Source organism: Mytilus galloprovincialis, chromosome 9, assembly GCF_965363235.1.
Source record: "Mytilus galloprovincialis chromosome 9, xbMytGall1.hap1.1, whole genome shotgun sequence".
NCBI lineage: Eukaryota > Metazoa > Mollusca > Bivalvia > Mytilida > Mytilidae > Mytilus > Mytilus galloprovincialis.
Window position 1 is genome coordinate 59,026,906 of NC_134846.1, and position 22,623 is coordinate 59,049,528.

At 32.0% G+C, this 22,623-nt stretch overlaps 1 protein-coding gene across 3 annotated transcripts in view; it reads right to left on the minus strand.

Annotated features, from left to right (window-relative positions):
* LOC143045437 (transient receptor potential cation channel subfamily M member-like 2) overlaps nt 1-18,522 on the minus strand; it is a 67,298-nt gene extending 48,776 nt beyond the window's left edge. For all 3 annotated transcript variants that reach the window (XM_076217930.1, XM_076217928.1, XM_076217929.1), the window contains exons 1-11: nt 18,473-18,522; nt 16,061-16,877; nt 15,473-15,534; nt 14,670-14,790; nt 13,517-13,697; nt 12,510-12,673; nt 11,933-12,140; nt 7,977-8,154; nt 3,858-4,008; nt 2,085-2,154; nt 1,123-1,229 (exon numbers count right to left, since the gene is read on the minus strand). In XM_076217930.1, the coding sequence (XP_076074045.1) occupies nt 1,123-1,229; nt 2,085-2,154; nt 3,858-4,008; nt 7,977-8,154; nt 11,933-12,140; nt 12,510-12,673; nt 13,517-13,697; nt 14,670-14,790; nt 15,473-15,534; nt 16,061-16,864 (2,046 nt within the window). In that variant the 5' untranslated portion in view covers nt 16,865-16,877; nt 18,473-18,522. The remainder of the gene's footprint in view (nt 1-1,122; nt 1,230-2,084; nt 2,155-3,857; nt 4,009-7,976; nt 8,155-11,932; nt 12,141-12,509; nt 12,674-13,516; nt 13,698-14,669; nt 14,791-15,472; nt 15,535-16,060; nt 16,878-18,472) is intronic.
* Nucleotides 18,523-22,623: the final 4,101 nt, after the last annotated feature.

A 22,623-nucleotide genomic window follows, 5' to 3' on the forward strand; every position in this document is an offset into this window, starting at 1 on the left:
TATTTTTCGTTGGTTAATAGCTACACCAAAAGTCATCGATGCGCTTTAAATCACGTTATCAGATGGTTAACGAACAAGACTTAAATGAGGTTAATTTCATTCCCGGCATGCAAAAAGACTTAAACTACGTCTCATAAGTCAGGAAGTTTCAAGAAATAAAATTAATAATTTCCACTTTTCTTCTTTATTAGTTTTCATATCAAAATAAAACTTGGTGAATATGTTTTTTATGGTATTATGAACATAATTAGATGAAAAGTGAAAAATCGCGAATTATCCCTTTAAAGAAATAAAATTTATAACAAATACAATTTCAGTTTAGAGACTGTGCTCAGTTTGTAATTTATTTATAGCCCAAAATTATCTTACCTGTGATAAATGTAAATAGGGATATACTGTACTTCGCTTATAAATCAATTATAAAAGACACAAACTAAGGATGGTGATATTTATTCACATAAATATTTGTGGTCATTTGATTTATTTTAACAAATAGGATTTTAAAACTGAAAACAAATATGAGCATTACATATAACCAGCTGATATTTCTTTTACACAAAAGCGGTGATGTATCTGATAAAAATTACTCCAATCCTTTTATGCAAGGCATGCCTTTATATAACCATGTTTAGAAGTGGTCAAGACTTGTACCATCTCTGGTTTTGGTCACTAGTATTATTACAGTATATTTTATGAATATTCAATTATTGATTAATTGAATATATCTGCTAATGGGATATGATTTTGCTGTAAGTTTTGGGTATCCAATTTGAAAAAATCTACTGTACATCGGATAAAAATTGTTAGGTTTATAGAATTCATTGTATATTGCAGTAAACTCTGAGTTTGTCAGGCATACTCGGGCTAGTAGGTCAGTTTTGTTGGGCTATTAGTTCTTCCAACAGGGCTAGTAAAATCCTGCTACCAAATAGGCCCTCGGGTTAGTGAACTTTACAAAACTTCTTACCCCCTGTAATGTCCGACATGTTGACGACTATGGACGGAGGGACAACGGTATGCTATAATATGTCTTAGTAAACGGGCGTATAAAAGTGTAAAAATCATTATCCCAAAACCATGTATTTTATAACTATAATTATGTTCCATTAAAGTGTGACTTACCTGCCATTTATCTCTACTTGCTAGTTTGAAGATTTGATTTTTAGCAATGTCACTCCTGTTCCAGGTAAGTGCTAGTGATAACTGAGCGTCTGTACTGGACTTATTAGCTGAAGGAGATCAACTTTATCACTATCATTTTAAGACAAGATCACTCAAAATATTTCAATTATTTAAAGCAGGTCCTCAATTTAAGATATAAAATTACATAATTCTATGTTCCCATTTAAAACCATACTTCTTATTTTTTATTTTAACTGCAGGGTTTGTTACTTGTGCCTGTAGTGCCCTTATATTTTACAGATAGTGTTATCTGCTTGTAAGAGAGTCAAAATTAAGAAATAATTTCTTCATGTCATGCTCTATGTTCATTTTAACATGGGTAGGCATTATATTTGTTGATATTTTACACTGAGCATTAGTGAGGTGTAAAATGTGGTCAAATATAATGCCTATCCATGTTAAAATGAGCATAGAGCATGACACGAAGGAATTATTTCGATTCTAATAGGACAAATACATTTTTTTTATAGGTTGACGCGTACAAAATACCGTAAAAATGTTTGGCTTTTCAAGTTTCCTCCCCGAGGAGTCTGTGCATTACATTTCATATTTGATAAGTTTTAAAACTATGAGCAGGGTAAATATATGTTGTTTTATAAAAATATATAATAAAAGTTTATGCTTGCTGCTAAAATGCATATATTTTAAAGGATAATGATGGAAATAACGTTAATATACACAGTAAGTTCATGCGCATGTGTCAAACACATTTTGTGCTCATCAGAACTTGGCTTTGTTTACAAAGCGTAATAAGGACGTCATATTAGAATTAAAATTAGACTGGATGACAAATAGAAAGTTCATGTTCTTCTCAGTGTGACTTGTATGTGTTCCAAAATAAGACTGACTGTTTTAATAAAGAATTCATTAAACCTATATTTCATTCTTTTTCATAAACTCACCCTTGAATAAAGTCAGAAGGATAGCTTCATCCATTTCCTCTTTAGCATTTTCTAAGTCATATATATGAATCTAAAAGTTAAAATATATTAAAATTTAGACAATCTGCATGCACAAATACATAAAACATAAATATTTATCCTACAAACAGTATTTAAACTTCATGCTAGCTTTATTCCTGTTATCAGGATATGAATAATACAAAAAACTAGAGGCTCTCAAGAGCCTGTATCGCTCACCTGAATCTACCTGGGTTTTTGAATTCATATAAAAAAAGATAAAATTTGGCTACAAAGTAACAACACTTGGCCAGAACCTCATTAGGAAAGGAACATTTATGCTATGTTTGGTTTCATTCAATTCAGTGGTTCTCTAATAGAAGAAATTTGTATGTATTTTCCATAGGGTTCTATGTTAAACTAAGTCCCCCCACTGGTGACCATCTTGGAAGTTGGATTGGCGACAAAGTAACAACACTTGCACAGCATCTCATTAGAAACATTCATGCTATTTTTGGTTTCATTCCATTCAGTTGTTCTCTAAAAGAGAACATTTGTATGTATCTCCCATAGTGTCCTATGTTAAACCAAGTCCCCTGCTGGTGGCCATTTTGGATGTTGGATCGGCTACAAAGTAACAACACTTGGTCAGCACCCCATAAGGAACATTCATACCATGTTTGGTTTCATTCTATTCAGTGGTTCTCTAGAAGAAGTCATTTGTATGAATTTCCCATAGGGTCCTATGTTAAACTAAGTCCCCCGCTGGCGGCCATCTTGGATGATGGATCCGCTACAAAGTAACAACACTTGGTCAGCACCTCATAAGGAACATTCATGCCATGTTTGGTATCATTCCATTCAGTGGTTCTCTAGAAGAAGTTCAAAATGTAAAATGTTAACGACGACAACCATGAACGACGACGGATGCCAAGTGATGAGAAAAGCTCACTTGGCCCTTCGGGCCAGGTGAGCTTAAAAGATAATGAAGCTTCATTACTTTTATAATTTGAATATTTGTTGGAAAAAGTTTCATCAGAAAAAAATAAGAAAAGGCTCTTGCCCAAACAAGATTAAATCAGATAAATAAGAATGTGTTCATAGCACATGGATGCCCCACTCGTACTATCATTTTACATGTTCAATGGCATTGGCCGATCCAGGGTGGGGGGGGGTCGGGTTCTGGGGGTTGGAACCCCCCTTTTTTTTGGCCGATCAATGCATTTGAATGGAGAAATATAGTTAGAAACCCCCCTTTGTCCTGGGTTGGGAACCCCCCTTTTTAAAATGGCTGGATCCGCAGCTGAATGGACTGTGAAATTAGAGTCAATACTTTAATTTGGCATTTAAATTAGAAAAATCATATCAAAGGAAACATGTGTACGAAGTTTCAAGTTGATTGGACTTCCACTTCATCAAAAACTACCTTGACCAAAAACTTTAACCAAACTTTAACCTGAACTTCACACTATCTTTTTCTTTCTTCAGTGGACCGTGAATTGGGGTCAAAACTTTAATTTGGCATTAAAATTAGGAAGAACATATCATGGGAAACATGTGAACTAAGTTTCAAGTTGATTGGACTTCACCTTGACCAAAAACTTTAACATGAAGCAGGACGAACGGATAAACGGACGGATGAACGGACTGACAAAGGACACACAGACCAGAAAACATAATGCCCCTCTACTATCGATAGGTGGAGTATACAATTGAAATATAATTAAACATTGCTCAATTTCATACTTCTTTCTTCAAAAATGAAATCTTATTTACCATGTTTCGCTTTTCCAAGCATGCCTTTAATTGATTTATAGCAGTACTTATAATACTTGATTTTTTATCATTTGGTCTCCAATCAAATAATTGCTCTGCAGCTGCTTCCATTGCGTCTCCAAAATTTTTGTTAAAAAAACTTTTGTCACTCCTAAAATAGATTTAATAAAACACAATCAAGAATGATAAATAAATAAATAAATATATAAATATACATTGTAATAGGGATATCAATAAGGATCACTTACAATTTCCTCGACAGAAGATGAAGCTGATACATGTTTACTTGATTTATTGTATACTTGTATAATTTAGTGTAAATTCAGATGTTATTGCGATGTTTTTATCATTGCAAAAAGTGTGACTGGGTTATAATCGCAATAATTTAAACTCGCATTTTGAAATTTATTATACAACGAAGTGAAAGTATTTTAATTTATCAGATATAATTTACAATCAGAGAGAACTTTTACATGCAAAATGTTGGACGTCACAAGTCATTAACTTCCGCTCAAAACTGAAACCTGAAAAAACCAGCTCACTGTCCAAACCGGCCCTTTTTCATAGTCCCGTAGCTGGCCGGTTTATACAGGTTTTACTGTATATATTAAACGGGATTTTTCACAATATCCCCAAAATAACAAGAGTGCACACAATGAAATGTCTCACCTTCATTACTAATCATTGATATTATGTTAATAGTCCTAAATATAAATTAAACTTTTATTACAACTGTCACATAAACTTAACATTAACCAGGAAAACAAAACATTGACCAATGAACCATGAAAATGAGGTCATATGAACGATGCCAGGCAGACATGTACAGCTAACAATTCTTCCATACAACAAATATAGTTGACATATTGCTGATAGTTTAAGAAAAACAGACTTAACACTGAGTACTGAACCTTCAAAATGAAGTCAGGGTCAAATAAAACCTGATGAACTGACATATACATCATAAAATATTTCCATACACCAAATATAGTTGACCTATTGCATATAGTATAAGAAAAACAGACCAAAACACAAAAACTTTACACTGAGCATTGAACCATGTAAATGAAGTCAAGGTCAAATAAAACCTATAGGTTTAACATATAGTTAAGTTGATGACCTATATAGGTTTAACATATAGTGAAGTTGATGTCCTATATAGGTTTAACATATAGTTAAGTTGATGTCCTATATAGGTTTAACATATAGTGAAGTTGATGTCCTATATAGGTTTAACATATAGTTAACTTGATGTCCTATATAGGTTTAACATATAGTTAACTTGGTGTCCTAAATAGGTTTAACATATAGTTAAGTTGATGTCCTAAATAGGTTTAACATATAGTTAAGATGATGTCCTACATAGGTTTAACATATAGTTAAGTTGATGTCCTATATAGGTTTAACATATAGTTAAGTTGATGTCCTATATAGGTTAACATATAGTTAAGTTGATGTCCTATATAGGTTAACATATAGTTAACTTGATGTCCTATATAGGTTTAACATATAGTTAAGTTGATGTCCTATATAGGTTTAACATATAGTTAAGTTGATGACCTATATAGGTTTAACATATAGTGAAGTTGATGTCCTATATAGGTTTAACATATAGTTAAGTTGATGTCCTATATAGGTTTAACATATAGGTAAGTTGATGTCCTCTATAGGTTTAACAAATAGTTAAGTTGATGTCCTATATAGGTTTAACATATAGTTAAGTTGATGTCCTATATAGGTTTAACATATAGTTAAGTTGATGACCTATATAGGTTTAACATATAGTGAAGTTGATGTCCTATATAGGTTTAACATATAGTTAAGTTGATGTCCTATATAGGTTTAACATATAGTGAAGTTGATGTCCTATATAGGTTTAACATATAGTTAAGTTGATGTCCTATATAAGTTTAACATATAGTTAAGTTGATGTCCTATATAGGTTTAACATATAGTTAACTTGATGTCCTATATAGGTTTAACATATAGTTAACTTGGTGTCCTAAATAGGTTTAACATATAGTTAAGTTGATGTCCTAAATAGGTTTAACATATAGTTAAGATGATGTCCTACATAGGTTTAACATATAGTTAAGTTGATGTCCTATATAGGTTTAACATATAGTTAAGTTGATGTCCTATATAGGTTAACATATAGTTAAGTTGATGTCCTATATAGGTTAACATATAGTTAACTTGATGTCCTATATAGGTTTAACATATAGTTAACTTGGTGTCCTAAATAGGTTTAACATATAGTTAAGTTGATGTCCTAAATAGGTTTAACATATAGTTAAGATGATGTCCTACATAGGTTTAACATATAGTTAAGTTGATGTCCTATATAGGTTTAACATATAGTTAAGTTGATGTCCTATATAGGTTAACATATAGTTAAGTTGATGTCCTATATAGGTTAACATATAGTTAAGTTGATGACCTATATAGGTTAAACATATATTAAAGTTGATGTCCTATATAGGTTTAACATATAATTAAGTTGATGTCCTCTATAGGTTTAACAAATAGTTAAGTTGATGTCCTATATAGGTTTAACATATAGTTAAGTTGATGTCCTCTATAGGTTTAACAAATAGTTAAGTTGATGTCCTATATAGGTTTAACATATAGTTAAGTTGATGTCCTATATAGGTTTAACATATAGGTAAGTTGATGTCCTAAATAGGTTTAACATATAGTGAAGTTGATGTCCTATATAGGTTTAACATATAGTTAAGTTGGTGTCCTAAATAGGTTTAACATATAGTTAAGTTGATGACCTATATAGGTTAAACATATATTAAAGTTGATGTCCTATATAGGTTTAACATATAATTAAGTTGATGTCCTCTATAGGTTTAACAAATAGTTAAGTTGATGTCCTATATAGGTTTAACATATAGTTAAGTTGATGTCCTATATAGGTTTAACATATAGGTAAGTTGATGTCCTATATAGGTTTAACATATAGTTAAGTTGGTGTCCTAAATAGGTTTAACATATAGTTAAGTTGATGTCCTATATAAGTTTAACATATAGTAAAGTTGATGTCCTATATATAGGTTTAACATATAGTTAAGTTGATGTCCTATATAGGTTTAACATATAGTTAAGTTGATGTCCTATATAGGTTTAACATATAGTTAAGTTGATGTCCTCTATAGGTTTAACAAATAGTTAAGTTGATGTCCTATATAGGTTTAACATATAGTTAAGTTGGTGTCCTAAATAGGTTTAACATATAGTTAAGTTGATGTCCTATATAAGTTTAACATATAGTAAAGTTGATGTCCTATATATAGGTTTAACATATAGTTAAGTTGATGTCCTATATAGGTTTAACATATAGTTAAGTTGATGTCCTATATAGGTTTAACATATAGTTAAGTTGATGTCCTATATAGGTTTAACATATAGGTAAGTTGATGTCCTAAATAGGTTTAACATATAGTGAAGTTGATGTCCTATATAGGTTTAACATATAGTTAAGTTGGTGTCCTAAATAGGTTTAACATATAGTTAAGTTGATGACCTATATAGGTTAAACATATATTAAAGTTGATGTCCTATATAGGTTTAACATATAGTTAAGTTGATGACCTATATAGGTTTAACATATAGTTAAGTTGATGTCCTATATAGGTTTAACATATAGGTAAGTTGATGTCCTCTATAGGTTTAACAAATAGTTAAGTTGATGTCCTATATAGGTTTAACATATAGTTAAGTTGATGTCCTCTATAGGTTTAACAAATAGTTAAGTTGATGTCCTATATAGGTTTAACATATAGTTAAGTTGATGTCCTCTATAGGTTTAACATATAGTTAAGTTGATGTCCTATACAGGTTTAACATATAGTTAGAAGATGTCCTATATAGGTTTAACATAGTTAAGTTAATGACCTATATATAAGTTAAACATACCGTTAAGTTGATGACCTATATAAGTTTAACATATAGTTAAGTTGATGACCTATATAGGTTTAACATATACATTTGTTTATAATTATAGCTAACTTGCAACAAGCTGATTTGATATTCTGTCAATTAATGAATAGACCATGCATCTGGAGAATTTTAAAACACTTTGTTTTTGCGAACAGCTTAAACAAAACTCACTGTTTATTTTTTAAGGATGTCAATTGTGTCTGTTTATAACCTTCAGCAATAAAATCAGCAGCTCTGCCTGATCCATCTAAAACTAACACTGGAACATCATTTTCTATGGACTCATATACTGTCTTCATAGAATTAATACCTCCTTCAACAATGATCACCACTACTGGTACATGTACATCTACATTTATTAACAATATCATTAAAATATCAGCATGTTAAACTTCCAATTTCAACTTGGAATAAATATCTATGATAAATAAAGAAATACAAAGTAATTTTGGACATGACTATCAAACTTTTTTATTTAAAAAACTAAATCCTTAGGTGTGAAACTGTGACAACAGTGATATAAAAATATCACACGAGCTCTTTAACAAAATAAGTGAAAAACTTGGATTTTAAAATTGCCTGTCTTCCTAAATTTTGTGTTCATTCCTTAATATTTGTGCTTAGGGAACCATCACCAAGATATATATGTATTAAAAAGAAAAATGTATGCTAAGATGGATATCAGGGAGCAACTGCAACATTGCAGTGTAACCCAGGGGGGTTACTGACTATCCTTTCAGGTATAACTGTGCCAACAGGACTTGCCAAATCATACCCTGTTCTAACCAGAAAACATTGAAAAACATACCCTGATCTAGACACAGTCAGAAAAAATATATAAAATAGTTGCTGTTCTAGACTCAGGTTTTAGAATTGATATCATACAGAGACATGGAGAGGGACCCTGTTCTTACCAGCAGGGCATAAAAAAAGGTACCCTGTTTTGCTGCAAACTCATACCACTAGAAATATAGGAAGTACCCCCCTCCCCGGCATGTAACCCTTGTGTTGAAATTGAACATATACATTTCTGAAGAAACCAAAAGATTCTCAACTTCTTAATTACTTTTATTTCATATAAGTTTGTTTTTAGTAGTGTTGTCAACGTTAACCGTTCGAACGATCGAATACCGAATACCAAAAAAGCTAACCAGTTAACCGGACTTTTTTTCAATTTAAATAGATTTCATATAAATGTGTATTGAAATCATTAAATAGTTGTGTTTTCTTTAAAAAATGTTGTCGTGGTAATTAATTTGACGGATCAACTGTCCAGTATACTGATTGGTAATGTTAATCCAAAAATATAAAATTAATTAAAACTTGTCTCTCAGCTCGGGGCAAGATTTTAAGGAAACATAATTAGTTTCATGTTTTTTTAACAATAATTTTTAATCAGTAATACGATTAAATTTTACGATTTACTTCATTATTTCACTTTTGATCTCATATTGTGTAGACCTACATCTGAATGTGCGTCATGCAAGTCATAACTAAATACTAAGTCAAAAACTGTAAAAAGCAAACCAACGTGAATGTAATCAATGTATCAGGATTAATCAATTTCAAGATCAAGACGTTTTCTTTTATTTTTCAATTTGAAGTTAGTACAAACGCCATAATTGATACCGTGTATTTGATTAATAAAAGTCAAACTTCGACAGGAATCTTCACAGACAAGCCTTATAAAACCAAAGGCCAAACTTCCATTCATCGTATTATAAAAACATAAATGTATGACTTGGATGGAATGTAGTCACATTGACACTCATACCACATCTTCTTACATCGATGTGTAGGGTACTTTTGATAAGGCCTTCAAACATTACCTTCGTCCTGAATATGCATGAAATATTTGCCACTGGACGTTAAGCAACCAACAATCAATCAATCAAACATTAACTTAAACTACCAGTTAACCGGTTAATCGGTCGAACGATTATACGAGTAACCAGTTAGGCAAAAGTGTATGATTTGACAACACTAGTTTTTAGTATTGTGGTGTAACACCACTAATTCGGGCCCGGCAAGAAAGCACATACCAGAAAGTAGTACATATTTGACACAAAATAGTTCCTACGCATGAGTGTAACTTTCAAAATATATAGAATATTTAGGTATTTTTGGCATCAAATGAAAGCTGAAGGACTGGTGATCATTGTAGAACACTTTTGGACTTAAAATTTTGAATATTAAAAAAACTGCACCAAATTTTAAAAAGAGGGTACATTTAGTCTGTTTGTCAGATTTGAAGTACCTGTTTTTGGTACATCCGAAGTTCCGGGAACCAGTTCTTTCTTATATGCAATTAAAGGTATGTTGATTTTTTCAGTACAAAACACCATAAAGTGTTGCTTTGACATGCAATGATTGCCACTTTATTTGAACTTAAAATGAAAGAGGTGTACCTGCTTGAAATGGAGGAATTTAACATAGAAAGCAATTGGACCATGAATTAGTCATGTTAGTGGTGTACTTCCTATTACAGAGAATCATCAGAAATCCAATTTTTAGAAGTTGTACCTATTCCAATGGAAATAAGTCAAATTTGATGTTAGTAATCATGTTCTGTCATCTTTTTTTGGTGAACAATTTTGTTTAAGGAAAATTTCAGCTCTTAAACTGGCATACTAAGGTAGTTTAGCCTTTTATGGTCATACAACATGCATGCAGTTAAGTTAAGACTTGACTCCAAGTTCTTATTTTTGCATTATATGTTATTAAAATCAATAAAACATGTATATTATAACTTGTGTATGGTACAAAATAGCTCATGGTCAAATAATCCTAGTATTTTTCAAGTTTTATTGTTTTTCTTATGGTAGACTTTTACAATCTAGGCAAATGGTATATACTCATATAAGAATTCCAAAATCTCACTGTACATGCAATTTTGAACCAGTTTAGCAAGTTATCTAGCTGAGGGATATATAAATAGCTCTTAATAATCTATGTTTTACCACAGAAGTAAGGTTTATACAAAAAAAGGCCATTTTTTTATTTGAAGAAAAAAGGGGGGACAATATTCTCAATTATGTCTTAAGTTTGGACTAATAAATTTTTATTTAATGAAGAACCTCTGATAAAAATATGACTATTGGTAAGCACAGAGCTTTCCTAATAGAAATTAATAAATAAAACAATAATATTGAGAATAAAAAAGGATTTTGGTCAATATACAATATCCATATGCAGTTTTCTTTGAATAACCCGTATATTACTACCAGTCCAATTTGAGCTTAAAATTATTAAAATTGTATTTGGACTAAAGCTTTATATGTTTTTTATTGCTTGGAATAGATCATAGAATGAAATAAAGTAATGCTCAAGTCAATATAACAAGTTTGGTTCTGTTATAGGTGTAACACCACTAATTTGGGCCCGGCAAGAAAGCACATACCAGAAAGTAGTACATATTTAACACAAAATAGTTCCTACGCATGAGTGTAACTTTCAAAATATATAGAATATGTAGGTATTTTTGGCATCAAATGAAAGCTGAAGGACTGGTGATCATTGTAGAACACTTTTGGACTTAAAATTTTGAATATTAAAAAAACTGCACCAAATTTTAAAAAGAGGGTACATTTAGTCTGTTTGTCAGATCTGAAGTACCTGTTTGGGTATATCTGAAGTTCCGGGAACCAGTTCTTTCTTATATGCAATTAAAGGTATATTGATTTGTCAGTACAAAACACCATAAAGTGTTGTTTTGACATGCAATGATTGCCACTTTATTTGAACTTAAAATGAAAGAGGTGTGCCTGCTTGAAATGGAGGAATTTAACATAGAAAGCAATGAGACCATGAATTAGTGGTGTACTTCCTTGTTTTATTATAGGCATGGAAGTTTGTCAATAAATACTCATGCTGCAATCCCTAAATGTTTTCAAAAGAGATTATATTATATTCGTAATATCATTATGTTACCTTTGTAAAATGTTCATCTCTTTTACATTTCAGGCTTAAGTAATATTCGATGAAACACAATTATTGTCATAGTATTGAAAGCTCAGAGCTCAATATTTATGGAATTTTACTCTGATTAAAAGGAGTACACAGTCAGTGAAAATAAGGCATACAATAATTATCTATTTAATATGTAACACCTTTAAAATTGAACATACATGTTTCTGAGTCTGGATCACATTCTTGTTGTGATATATGGCCCTGAAGCTTAGATCTAAATTTTATTTCCCCTCCAAATTTACATTCCGTTCCATCATCCACCAGTAGAAAGTGGGTATGGTTATGATCTAAAGGTACTTTCTTTCCAGTATCAGACTCTACTGCATGTTTGTTGTATACTGCAGGAAATAATCCATCTTTTAGATCCTTAAATAAAACAAATATTAAGAATGACACTATTTGATATTCAATTAAAAGGAACAATTTATTTGTTTAACTGATCAGAGAATAATTGCTGCTTTTTAAAGATAAATGTGATTTTATTCTATTCTTTTACTTGTATTCACAAAGGTTACTTTGGGGAAGCCCCCCCCCCCCCCTTTTTTTTTTTTTTTTCTTTTTTCTTTTTTTTTTATATTTATATTTCTTTTATCTATTTCTTGTGCGGTATCTCTTAATTGCATAATCTAAAAAAAATAACAGGTTCCATGCCCCAAGCACTTGTGGTTTGTCACAAAAGACAACTTCTTTAAGAGTGCAATCTTTAAAACAAATTACAAATCCCTATCCTCTTACATCATCTCCATCTAAGTACTCATTGCCAGCCACAGCTCCCCAGGTTGGTATTCCAAGTGCTACAATATTATCACGTTTTCCAAATGTTATAAAATGGTCCCTGACAGCCTCCCCTACAAACTCCATTACTCCAGTACCTGTACCTCCAGTCACAATCCATGCACCTAGAATGGAGGTTAATATAATTAGTCTCCACATTTTCAAGGGCTGTTAATAACTTATAATGAAACAAATGAAAATAAAACAAAATCTGTAGACCTGTAAATGTAACAAGAATGCAAAATCACGTTATTCTCTTAATACATGTACTCCTGCTCATAATTCAAAGTATAAGAAAACAAGGAGTAGGTTCATGAAAAAATCCAATATAGAAAAAAGTGCACAAACATAACAACTAATTTCTGATTAGCTGTTGACTAAACATACTGCTTAAAGTATCTGAGTTTATGTATGAAAAAATTAAACAATAAAAACAGAAAAACTGACTACATGTAATGATACAATCATGCATTATCAACATTTATTCATCATTTTCTAAAGTATTCAGTGGTTGCGGTTTGTTTATGTGTTACATATTTGTTTTTCTGTTCATTTTTTTAAAATAAATAAGGCCATTAGTTTTCTCATTTGAATTGTTTTACATTGCCATTTCCGGGCCTTTTATAGTTGACTATGCAGTATTGGCTTTGCTCATTGTTAAAGGTTGTACGGTGACCTATAGTTGTTAATTTCTCTGTCATTTTTGTTTCTTGTGGAGAGTTGTATCATTAGCAATCATGCCACATCTTCTTTTTTTATATATTTAACTTTTGATAATTGTCATTTGAAAGCAATTATTTTTTCTCTCACAAAATTCAGATTCTTACCATATTCTATAGGTAAATTGAATGAAATTTACAAAATGCTTCTGAAAAATGATAAACGTACATTATTCAGAAATTATATTTACAGATCTGAAGCACTTTTCCTAACAAGAAAACTGCTGAGCTCTAAATAAAATATCTTACTTGTTGAAATGGCTGCCTTCATTAGACCTCTTTTGAATCTATTAGCTAACCTTGGTTTCAGATCAAACCTTTTAGCACCACCTGTCACGGATATTAACAACTGAGGATGACTTAGCTCCCATATGTTTAGCATCATATCATACATTATCTTTGGACTAGTGTCAGGTGAAACTCTAATGTACTGAAATAAACACAATATAAGTTAGCTAGTACAAAATTAAATATGAATTGTAAATCAGCTTAAAGCAATTGCATGTAAGCAACATGATTTCTATTCCTTGTTTTCAACAAAAATTCATGTATTTTCCCATGATAATACATGAAATAAATTATTTGTTTTAGGATATTATGAGAAGAAAAAGACAAAAAAACAAGAATTTACTTTGACTGTATTACATTTAAGTTGGTAGTAATTACAAATAACATAAAAATAAGATGTGTTATGATTGCCAATGATAACTCTCAAAATCTTCTTTCTTACAAACACTCCAAAGACTTTTTAAACATAGTTATTGCTAGTTACTTAGTGCTATAATCAAAGGCACAAAAATCCCACTCTTAAAAAATGTTTTAACAAGAATGTGTCCCAAGTACATGGATGCCCCACTTGCACTATCATTTTCTGTGTTCAGTGGACCATGAAATTGGGGTAAAAACTCTAATTTGGCATTAAAATTAGAAAGATCATATCATAGGGAACATGTGTACTAAGTTTTAAGTTGATTGGACTTCAACTTCATCAAAAACTACCTTGACCAAAAACTTTAACCTGAAGCCTGACGAACAGACCGACGAATGAACGAACGGACGGACCCACAGACCAGAAAACAAAATGCCCCTCTACTATCGTAGGTGGGGTATAAAACGAACGGACCCACAGACCAGAAAACATAATGCCCCTCTACTATCTTAGGTGGGGCATAAAAACTAAACGATTTTGAAAAGGACATAGAGAGGGAAGTAACATGTGCTATCAGTGCATGTTAGCAAAACTGATGCTAAAGTAATTGCAAACCAATCATTATTGACTTTTGTTGGTGCTTCTTTAGAAAAATTTGGTGACTTTGGATGCAAGTAAGATAAAAATAGTGACATTTGTAAATTACATTGAATGGTTCAAATGAATTAAAGCCAAACTAATAAAAATACTCACTGGTGATTTGTCAGTATCATGGCCATATCCTACAAACATAATTTCTCCAAAGGAATCACATAACTCAGCAGTACTGTCTGTATAAAAGTGGGGAATATGTTTGTTTCCTGGTGTTGATTCCCTGAAATAAAAACAAAATCATAATTAAAAGTAAAAATCTCCTTTGCACCTGAACTGCTCAGGATGCAATTATAACACTGTAATGCACTTTATGAATGATCAGGCCAAATGAAATATTATTGTATGTGTTTCCATCTAAAAAAAAAAGTAAGGGTACATAGGTAAGGATTTTTTTGTATTTTATGTTTATTTTACATTGAGCCTAGATATAGGCATGATAGGAGCAACATTTTGAATTTAACAGTGCTTTATGCTAAAATGACAAAAATATCTTTAGGGTAGGCTCTTATTTAGACTAAACAGTAGGGTAGGTAGGGTAACTGGAACCAAACAAACATATATTTTTTCTGGCCTCAGGGATTATTAAGGTAACATTAAACTGATAATTGACATATGTTTTTCATATTTGTATACATCAATCTTATGCTTATCATTTGAAATAAAGTTTTCCAATACCTCTGAAGTCCATATTAATTCTGAACAAGGCTCATATCATATTCTCCTTTCTGAATATGACTTTAAAACACATAAGGATGAGAGTCCTAGTAATCTATTTCTTATGACTGTTTTTCTATGCTATGTCTTATATATATTACAAACTTAAATGAGCAGAATTACATATCTACATTCTTAAGTCATTGTTTTCAACACATTTCAATGTTATCTTATCTACAGATACTCACTTAATGTGTTTTGATCTTCTTTGCTTAATATTTTCCTGATGTACAAAGTCCTTAAAGATAGTCTAAAATAAATAAAGAAACTTTTAAAATACTATTACTATTTTTTTTTTAAGAACAAGGAAAAGACACATTTTTACAGTTACATGTAATTATACTTGATCAAAGGCTGGAGGTAGCTTCAGAAACCTACATGTAAGAAAATTAATATAAGTATCTATTGAATCCCTCTTTAACCTGCAGTATATGATAAAGTAAACTTAATTGAAATGTTCCTCAAAGCTACAAATGAACTCTTACATGTAGAATGATTCAAAAATCAATGAAGATTATATATCTGCATGTATGATGCTTTTCAAGTCTATGTTTTCTACCAAATGACTGGTTCCATATTACAATTACAAACACAAACTTTAGTATTTAACTTCAGTCTGTCATTTTAGTCAATGATCTGCATTCATATAGGCACACAAAATAAAGACATACATGCAAAGTCAATGTTCATATTGACTCATGAGAGCTACATGTATCAGTAAATCTAAATGTGTTACTTTAACTTGTAAATATGAAATTATGTTTTTTCAAACTTACTCTGTCAATCCCCATTTTAGTTCGCTTAGACTTTCTGGATTTTCTTGATCTATTAAAAACAGCTGATGCACGACTGGTGGAGCGTGGTGACTTCCCATAGCCTATTTCTGGAACAGTAAATGTACCATTACTTTTAACAGAAGCTTTATCAGTCTCTGCCAACTTGAATGACTGATTAGTATTGCCTTCTATGGTAAAGGTACTTGTACTCTCCAAAGAACCATGTCCTTTTTTTTTCTTTTTACTTTTTCGATGTTTAAGTGTTTTTTGACTGTCATCTTTTGCAGGTACAGGTATTTTGGTGTGTCCTTCAGGTGATTTATCTTTTTTTGACTTTTTTCGCATTTCATACTTTGGTTTACCTGATGGTGCATAATCCCCATCAAATGGATCTTCAGGATCTAGATTTTCCAACATTCCTTCATATGAGGTATGTGTATTATAACGAGGAGTACGTAAATTACTTTCTAAATAGGCATCAGAATACTCTCGCTGTACTGGGCCTATAGTAACATTTTTTTGTTTCAACTTCCTAACTGGTGTGTCGTCTGCTCCATCTTTACCATGTGACTCTAGTGTTTCAGCCACAGTTCCAAATTCTGAAGCCCAATGTCCAGTTCTGGGACCTCTACCTTCTCTTGGAGTTCTCCCTTCTCCATGTTTATCATATGATGAACTGTCCATGTTCTTCCTAAATTCTACGTCACTATGTGATGTATCAAGATTTCTGATATTTGACAAGTTATCTAATTCTCGATCTGATCCTATGCTGAAATTCCTACTGTAGGCATCATCATTGTTCATTATACAACATGATCTACAATTAAAAATTTCATACAATGTGTATTTCCAATTTCTCTGAAAGTTTCAAATATTTTAAAATGTAACTTTACTGTTAAAGCTTTAACAAAACATAAACCTAACTTGAGTATTATGGTATAGGTGAATTTTATTCATAACAAATTTATTTAGATTTGACCCGTGTGAACATATTGACCCTACACATGCTGAGTAAACATAGTCTAATTTATGTAGTTGAAGTTCGTATTTGACTTCAAACTTTACTTTTCCTGAGAAACAAGTTTGGGAGTGTTACAACAAAAACAGGATATCATTACAATATTTAAGAGCTTTGCTAACTTCAACACCTTTCAGATTTTACATCTGCGTCATACAAATTTCAGGCAGTGACTTATTGACGTTAAAACTACTGTCAATAATTCAGTACACTCTGTCTCTTATATCAGCCTTCATGCTAAACTTTCCAAGTCCACATCATGCTACATGCCCAAATTGGTATCAGGTCCGTTCGCGCCCAATACACTTTCAAACCCTACAAGTTCTCACCTTGGTTGGTTGCACCCAAGGTCCGTTCGCAACAAATTTTAAATCAAATTCCAGTTGAAAAATTAGAAAATAATGATTGTTGTTTTAAATTGCTATTATGTAAATACTGCATGTACAAATGTATATAGCTTGGTATGAGTAAAGATCAGTACAACATTGAAGATTTCAAATGAAAAACACAAAAGATAATTGTTTTAACAGCTTGTCCCCTTTGATCTGAAACAAAAAAGTATAGCAATACACTAACCAAAACATGATTAAAATTTATTCAACACGCACTTTATTTTGAAACAATGAAATAAAGTTATAGCAATACACTATCCAAAACATGATTAGATTTATTCAACAACAAAAAAACGTTGCAGAATCTCACTTCATTTAGAAACAATGATTTTTTTTTAACAATACACTATCCATGATAGAGATTTACTCAAAACAAAACAAAAACGCTGTCTCACTTTATTTTGAGGCAATGACAACAAATATACTTATAGGAATATTACACTTGTCATTAATCAAAACTATATTACAAAGTTATTAAACACAAAACCAATAAAAATTGGGCGTGAACGTGTCAGGTGCCAACAAACTTTGGGTGCGAACATGTATGGTGCGAAAGTGAAAGTGGGCGAAAGTGATTGGGTGCGAATGTAAATGGGCGCGAACGTAAATGGGCGCAAACTAAATGGGCGTGAACGGACCCAGATTCCCCAAACTGAAGCTCAATTTTTTGAAAATTTTAGTTGGATTCTATATTCTATTGGCTTGTAAAGAAAAAAAGAATTTAAAAGCCTGAAAGCAATTTTACAAGGCATGGCTGTATGACATGTGGTTAAGCGTGAAGACTGTTAAATCTCAATTACATTTGTAAGGTCTATAGACTAAGTATAGATCTAGTTCTACACTACCAAGGAACTTCAACTGCTCGAGCAGTGTCAGTGCAGAAATAAAATTGCTTGATTTTTTTTTAGGCGATATAATTGTTGTCGCTATTGTAGAGTTTGGTGTTTCACTGTATAAAAAATTGTATAATACTAATAGTGATAATTATCTGTGGTTGTTTACCGTTTGTCGTTGTTGCCCTGGTAGGCCGCTTATGCTACACAAAATTACCGCTTATATCCACAAAACTGGTATCTGAAATATAAACGCACATGAAAGAAACCAGTTTATAGTCTATTTCTTTTAACTTGATTAAGGTAAATCATAGGTCTTCTTCTTCTTTATAATTCAGCACTCCATCAACATACTGATGATAACGTGCCGGGCACTGATTTTACTATGCCGCGCGTGCGTGGGATATAAATTTTATTTACAGTGAATAATACAAAAATAAAAATATAAATTTCAACATAACTTCTTTTTCTTCTGTTTTTGTACTATACATTTTGGTTAAAACTATATACATTGTGGAATTTATTTAAATGTTTAGATGTTTATTGAGAACAGATATTGGAATCTGTTCTCGGAAGCTTTCAAGAGTAGTACATTGAACTGCAGCTACTGGGAGAAGGTTCCATTGCAAGATTGTTCTAGGGTAGAATGAGTACTTGTATGAATCTTTAGTGGTTTGTATTGGCCTGAAGGAGTAAATATGTGAATGTTGACGTGTTCTTGTATCAGATTGTGTAAGTAAGTCTGTCGGATATATGGCAACAAGATGATGTATAATTTTGTAGAGGAAAATGATGCGGGTTCTAATTCGCCTTTTCTCAAGTGTTGCCCAATTTAGAGTTTGTAGCATTTCAGTGACTGAGCTGGTGTTATGGTATCTGTTGCAGGTGTACCTTGCTGCTCTGCGCTGGACCATCTCAAGTTATATGTTTCCCCGAGATAGATTTTTTTTATTCTTTGCCTTAATAATGACTTTACTATGTTCTTTCCAAAATTTAATGAAAGAGGGACGAAAGATACCAGAGTGACAGTCAAACTCATAAATCGAAAATAAACTGACAACGCCATGGCTAAAAATAAAAAGGCAAATAGACAGACAATAGTACACATGGCACAACATAGAAAACTAAAGCCTACAAGCAACACGAACTCCACCAAAAACTAGGGGTGATCTCAGTTGCTCCGGAAGGGTAAGCAGATACTGCTCCACATGTGGCACCCGTCGTGTTGCTCATATTATAACAAATCCGGTAAATAGTATAATTCGGTAGGTCACATTCATGAAAGGGAAGGGGATTGTAGTTATGACGTAAGGAACATATCCGATATCATTTGTGAAACGGTTATTCCATAACGGTCAACCAACTCGTGATGGTGTCTGTAAAATTTACGATGGGATGATTTCAACTTTACCATTTGGAACTCTTGGTTGAATAGCTTCCTTGTGAGCAGCAACCCTCTATCAAGAAAATCATGATATGAAATGCATCCATGGGAATATCGTATCAATTGGGAGATATATACCCTGTATGCAGGTGCTGCTGGAATGTTCCTACTTAAAATGGAAAGTTCACAATTGGAAAGCTGAAATCATCTCTTTTGTCGTAAAGTTTTGTTTTCAACAGACACTTATTTTCAATTTTTAGATGCAAGATATGAGGCAGACTTAACAGTATCTGTTGTATCCTTTATCTCTAGTTTGATGGGATAGATGTGTTCAACATAGCTAACTATATAGTCACCAAATTTTGAATTATTTAGTGAAATAACATCATCTTTATAGCGGAAAGTAGAGTTAAAGGTCATTGCTAACGTCTAATCTTTCTTCCTAAGAAGTTCCTGTATGAAGTCAGCCTCATGATAATAAAGAAACAAGTCGGCAAGAAGAGGGGCACAATGGGTTCCCATTGGAATGCCGACAGTCTGTTGAAAAACACACCCTCCGAACGTAACAAATATGTTGTCAATCATGAAATCAAGCATCTTGATAATGTCAGTTTCAGAGAATTTTTGGTTTCAATCAGAGTGACCCTTTACAAAGTAGGATTTATCCCTCCCTAAGACAAGATACTTGTTTCTACGTTGGCCATTCTTTTTTATGAAACAAAGCAATACCAACTCTTTCAATTTGTCTTTTAGTTTGGAATGTGGAATACTTGTGTAAAGTGTAGAAAAGTCAAATGTTTTAATACAATTGCCAGATGAAAGAGAGTTAGATTGTATGTACTCTAAAAGATCTTTGGAATTTTTAAGCCGTATCCACATCTGATTCACGCCACCTCTAGAATAGGCAGTTTCACAATAACTTTGAAGCCCGTCTTTCATTGCTGATAAAATAGATGTTAATAATTAAGAAATAGGTTTCGTGGAGCACTTGGAAGAAAAGGATGGGTCACCGTGCTATTTTTCAAGCTATGAGTTTTTTAAAATTGCTTAACTTTTTTTTTGGAGTAGGTTCAGAAAGACCCCTTTTTGGCCCCAAAATTAAGCAGTTTTGCAAAATTGTGAAAATGTAATCTTTTAGCTATTTTTTGGAAAGTAGAATGCTTCTGCTACATAAATATGTGCTGTTTTTGACAATACAATGCACATATATCGTGTACTAGCATCATAAAGTCATGCTAAATTACTGAAATCTTCACAATTATAGCATTTTAGTTAAATTTTAGACGGTTTCCGTCTTAAATGAAAGTGGCCGCATTCGTGTTCATTCATAATATTGAAATGTAAGTTGTATTTGATGATAATACATAACATATATAAAGGTTGAGGATGAACACGGATGCGGCCACTTTCATTTTTGACGAAAACCATCTGAAAAGTGACGTTTTTTTTTTGGCATATTTGATAGATTTTTCATATTTAAGCTTCAATCGGAGCGTTTTAATGACTGAATCAGTTAAAATCTTTAACATAAACTAATCGAATCAATTGAAATAGACACTTAAGTGTTTAAAAAGTGTCCTAAATATCTCGTTAGATGAAACTGAAATTTGGGGCCAAAATCGGCCCTTACCGGACCTACTCCTTTGCTTACAATGATCATGCAAAAACACATTTTTGTGCATAAAAAGAAATCTATGAGATAGAATTTAAAAATAAATTGTGAGAAGATCGGTTTTATAATATGCTTTAAGAAAATAAAAAGAAAAGATGATGGCAACGAACTTTTTTTCTTGCTACAAGTAAAAAATTGAATACAGATTGTATATTGATTGTAAACTCACACTGTTTATTATTGAATATAATGGAAAAGTTTATTTGTACTCGCTACGAAACAGTTTCTAAAGCTCCAACACATAAATTTTATATTTTCCGACAATGTACTCCTTTTAAATTCACACCAAACACTTGTAACTTCAGCTGTTAAAATCTAAATCATTGTCTCTAATTTTTCCAAGTTTTTTTTTTGTATTTTCGTGTATGTACATTGTCAGTGTTGATCTGAAGAGGTAAGCTTTCTTCAATTGATGTCTGTAGTTTATTCTTAGGTTGTGCTGTTACACCACTGTCCTAGGCTAAGGAAGGATTGAACACCTGCAAACATGTTCAACTCTTCCACATTCTGTGTGTGTCTGTTCATAGACACTGACAGAAGCCTGTTATTCAGTGGTCGTCCTTGGTTGCTGTTTATCATAATTGATTTTCCTAAAAATATTATTGTTTTATATAAATAGGGCTGTTGGTTTGCTCGTTTATATTGTTTTATATTAAGCCATATCGGGACTTTTTATAGCTTACTATCAATATGGATTATGCTCATTGTTGATGAACGTAGTGTGAACTATGGTTATGCTTGTTTTTACGTTGTTATGTTACACCACTGTCCCATGTTAGGGAAGGATTTGCGCCATTAAAATAGTTTAACTCTGCCACATTCTGTATGTGACTTTCCTAAGCCAGGAGCCTGTAATTCAGTGGTTGGCCTTTGTTGCTGTATATCATCATTGTCCTCCCCTAAATCAGAACGGTATTGTTCTCGTTTGAATTGCTAAAAATACATTTGTCATATCGGGGCCTTTTATAACAGACTATGCGATATGGGTTTTGCTCATTGTTTAAGCCGTAAGGTTAACTATTGTTATTTTAACTCTATGCCGTCATTTGGTCTCTTGTGGAGAGTTGTCTCATTGGTAATCATGACAAATTTTCTTATTTTCACACTGTAGCCCTTGCTGAAAAATTAACTACAAATCAGGCCATGTCCTAGCTAACCATGCAAGTTGGGATGTAGCTAGAAGAACATCGCCATATGAAAGAGGAACTGTTTTTTTTTTTTATAAAATAGTTAAAATCATCTCTATTTTTTCGTAAATTTCAAT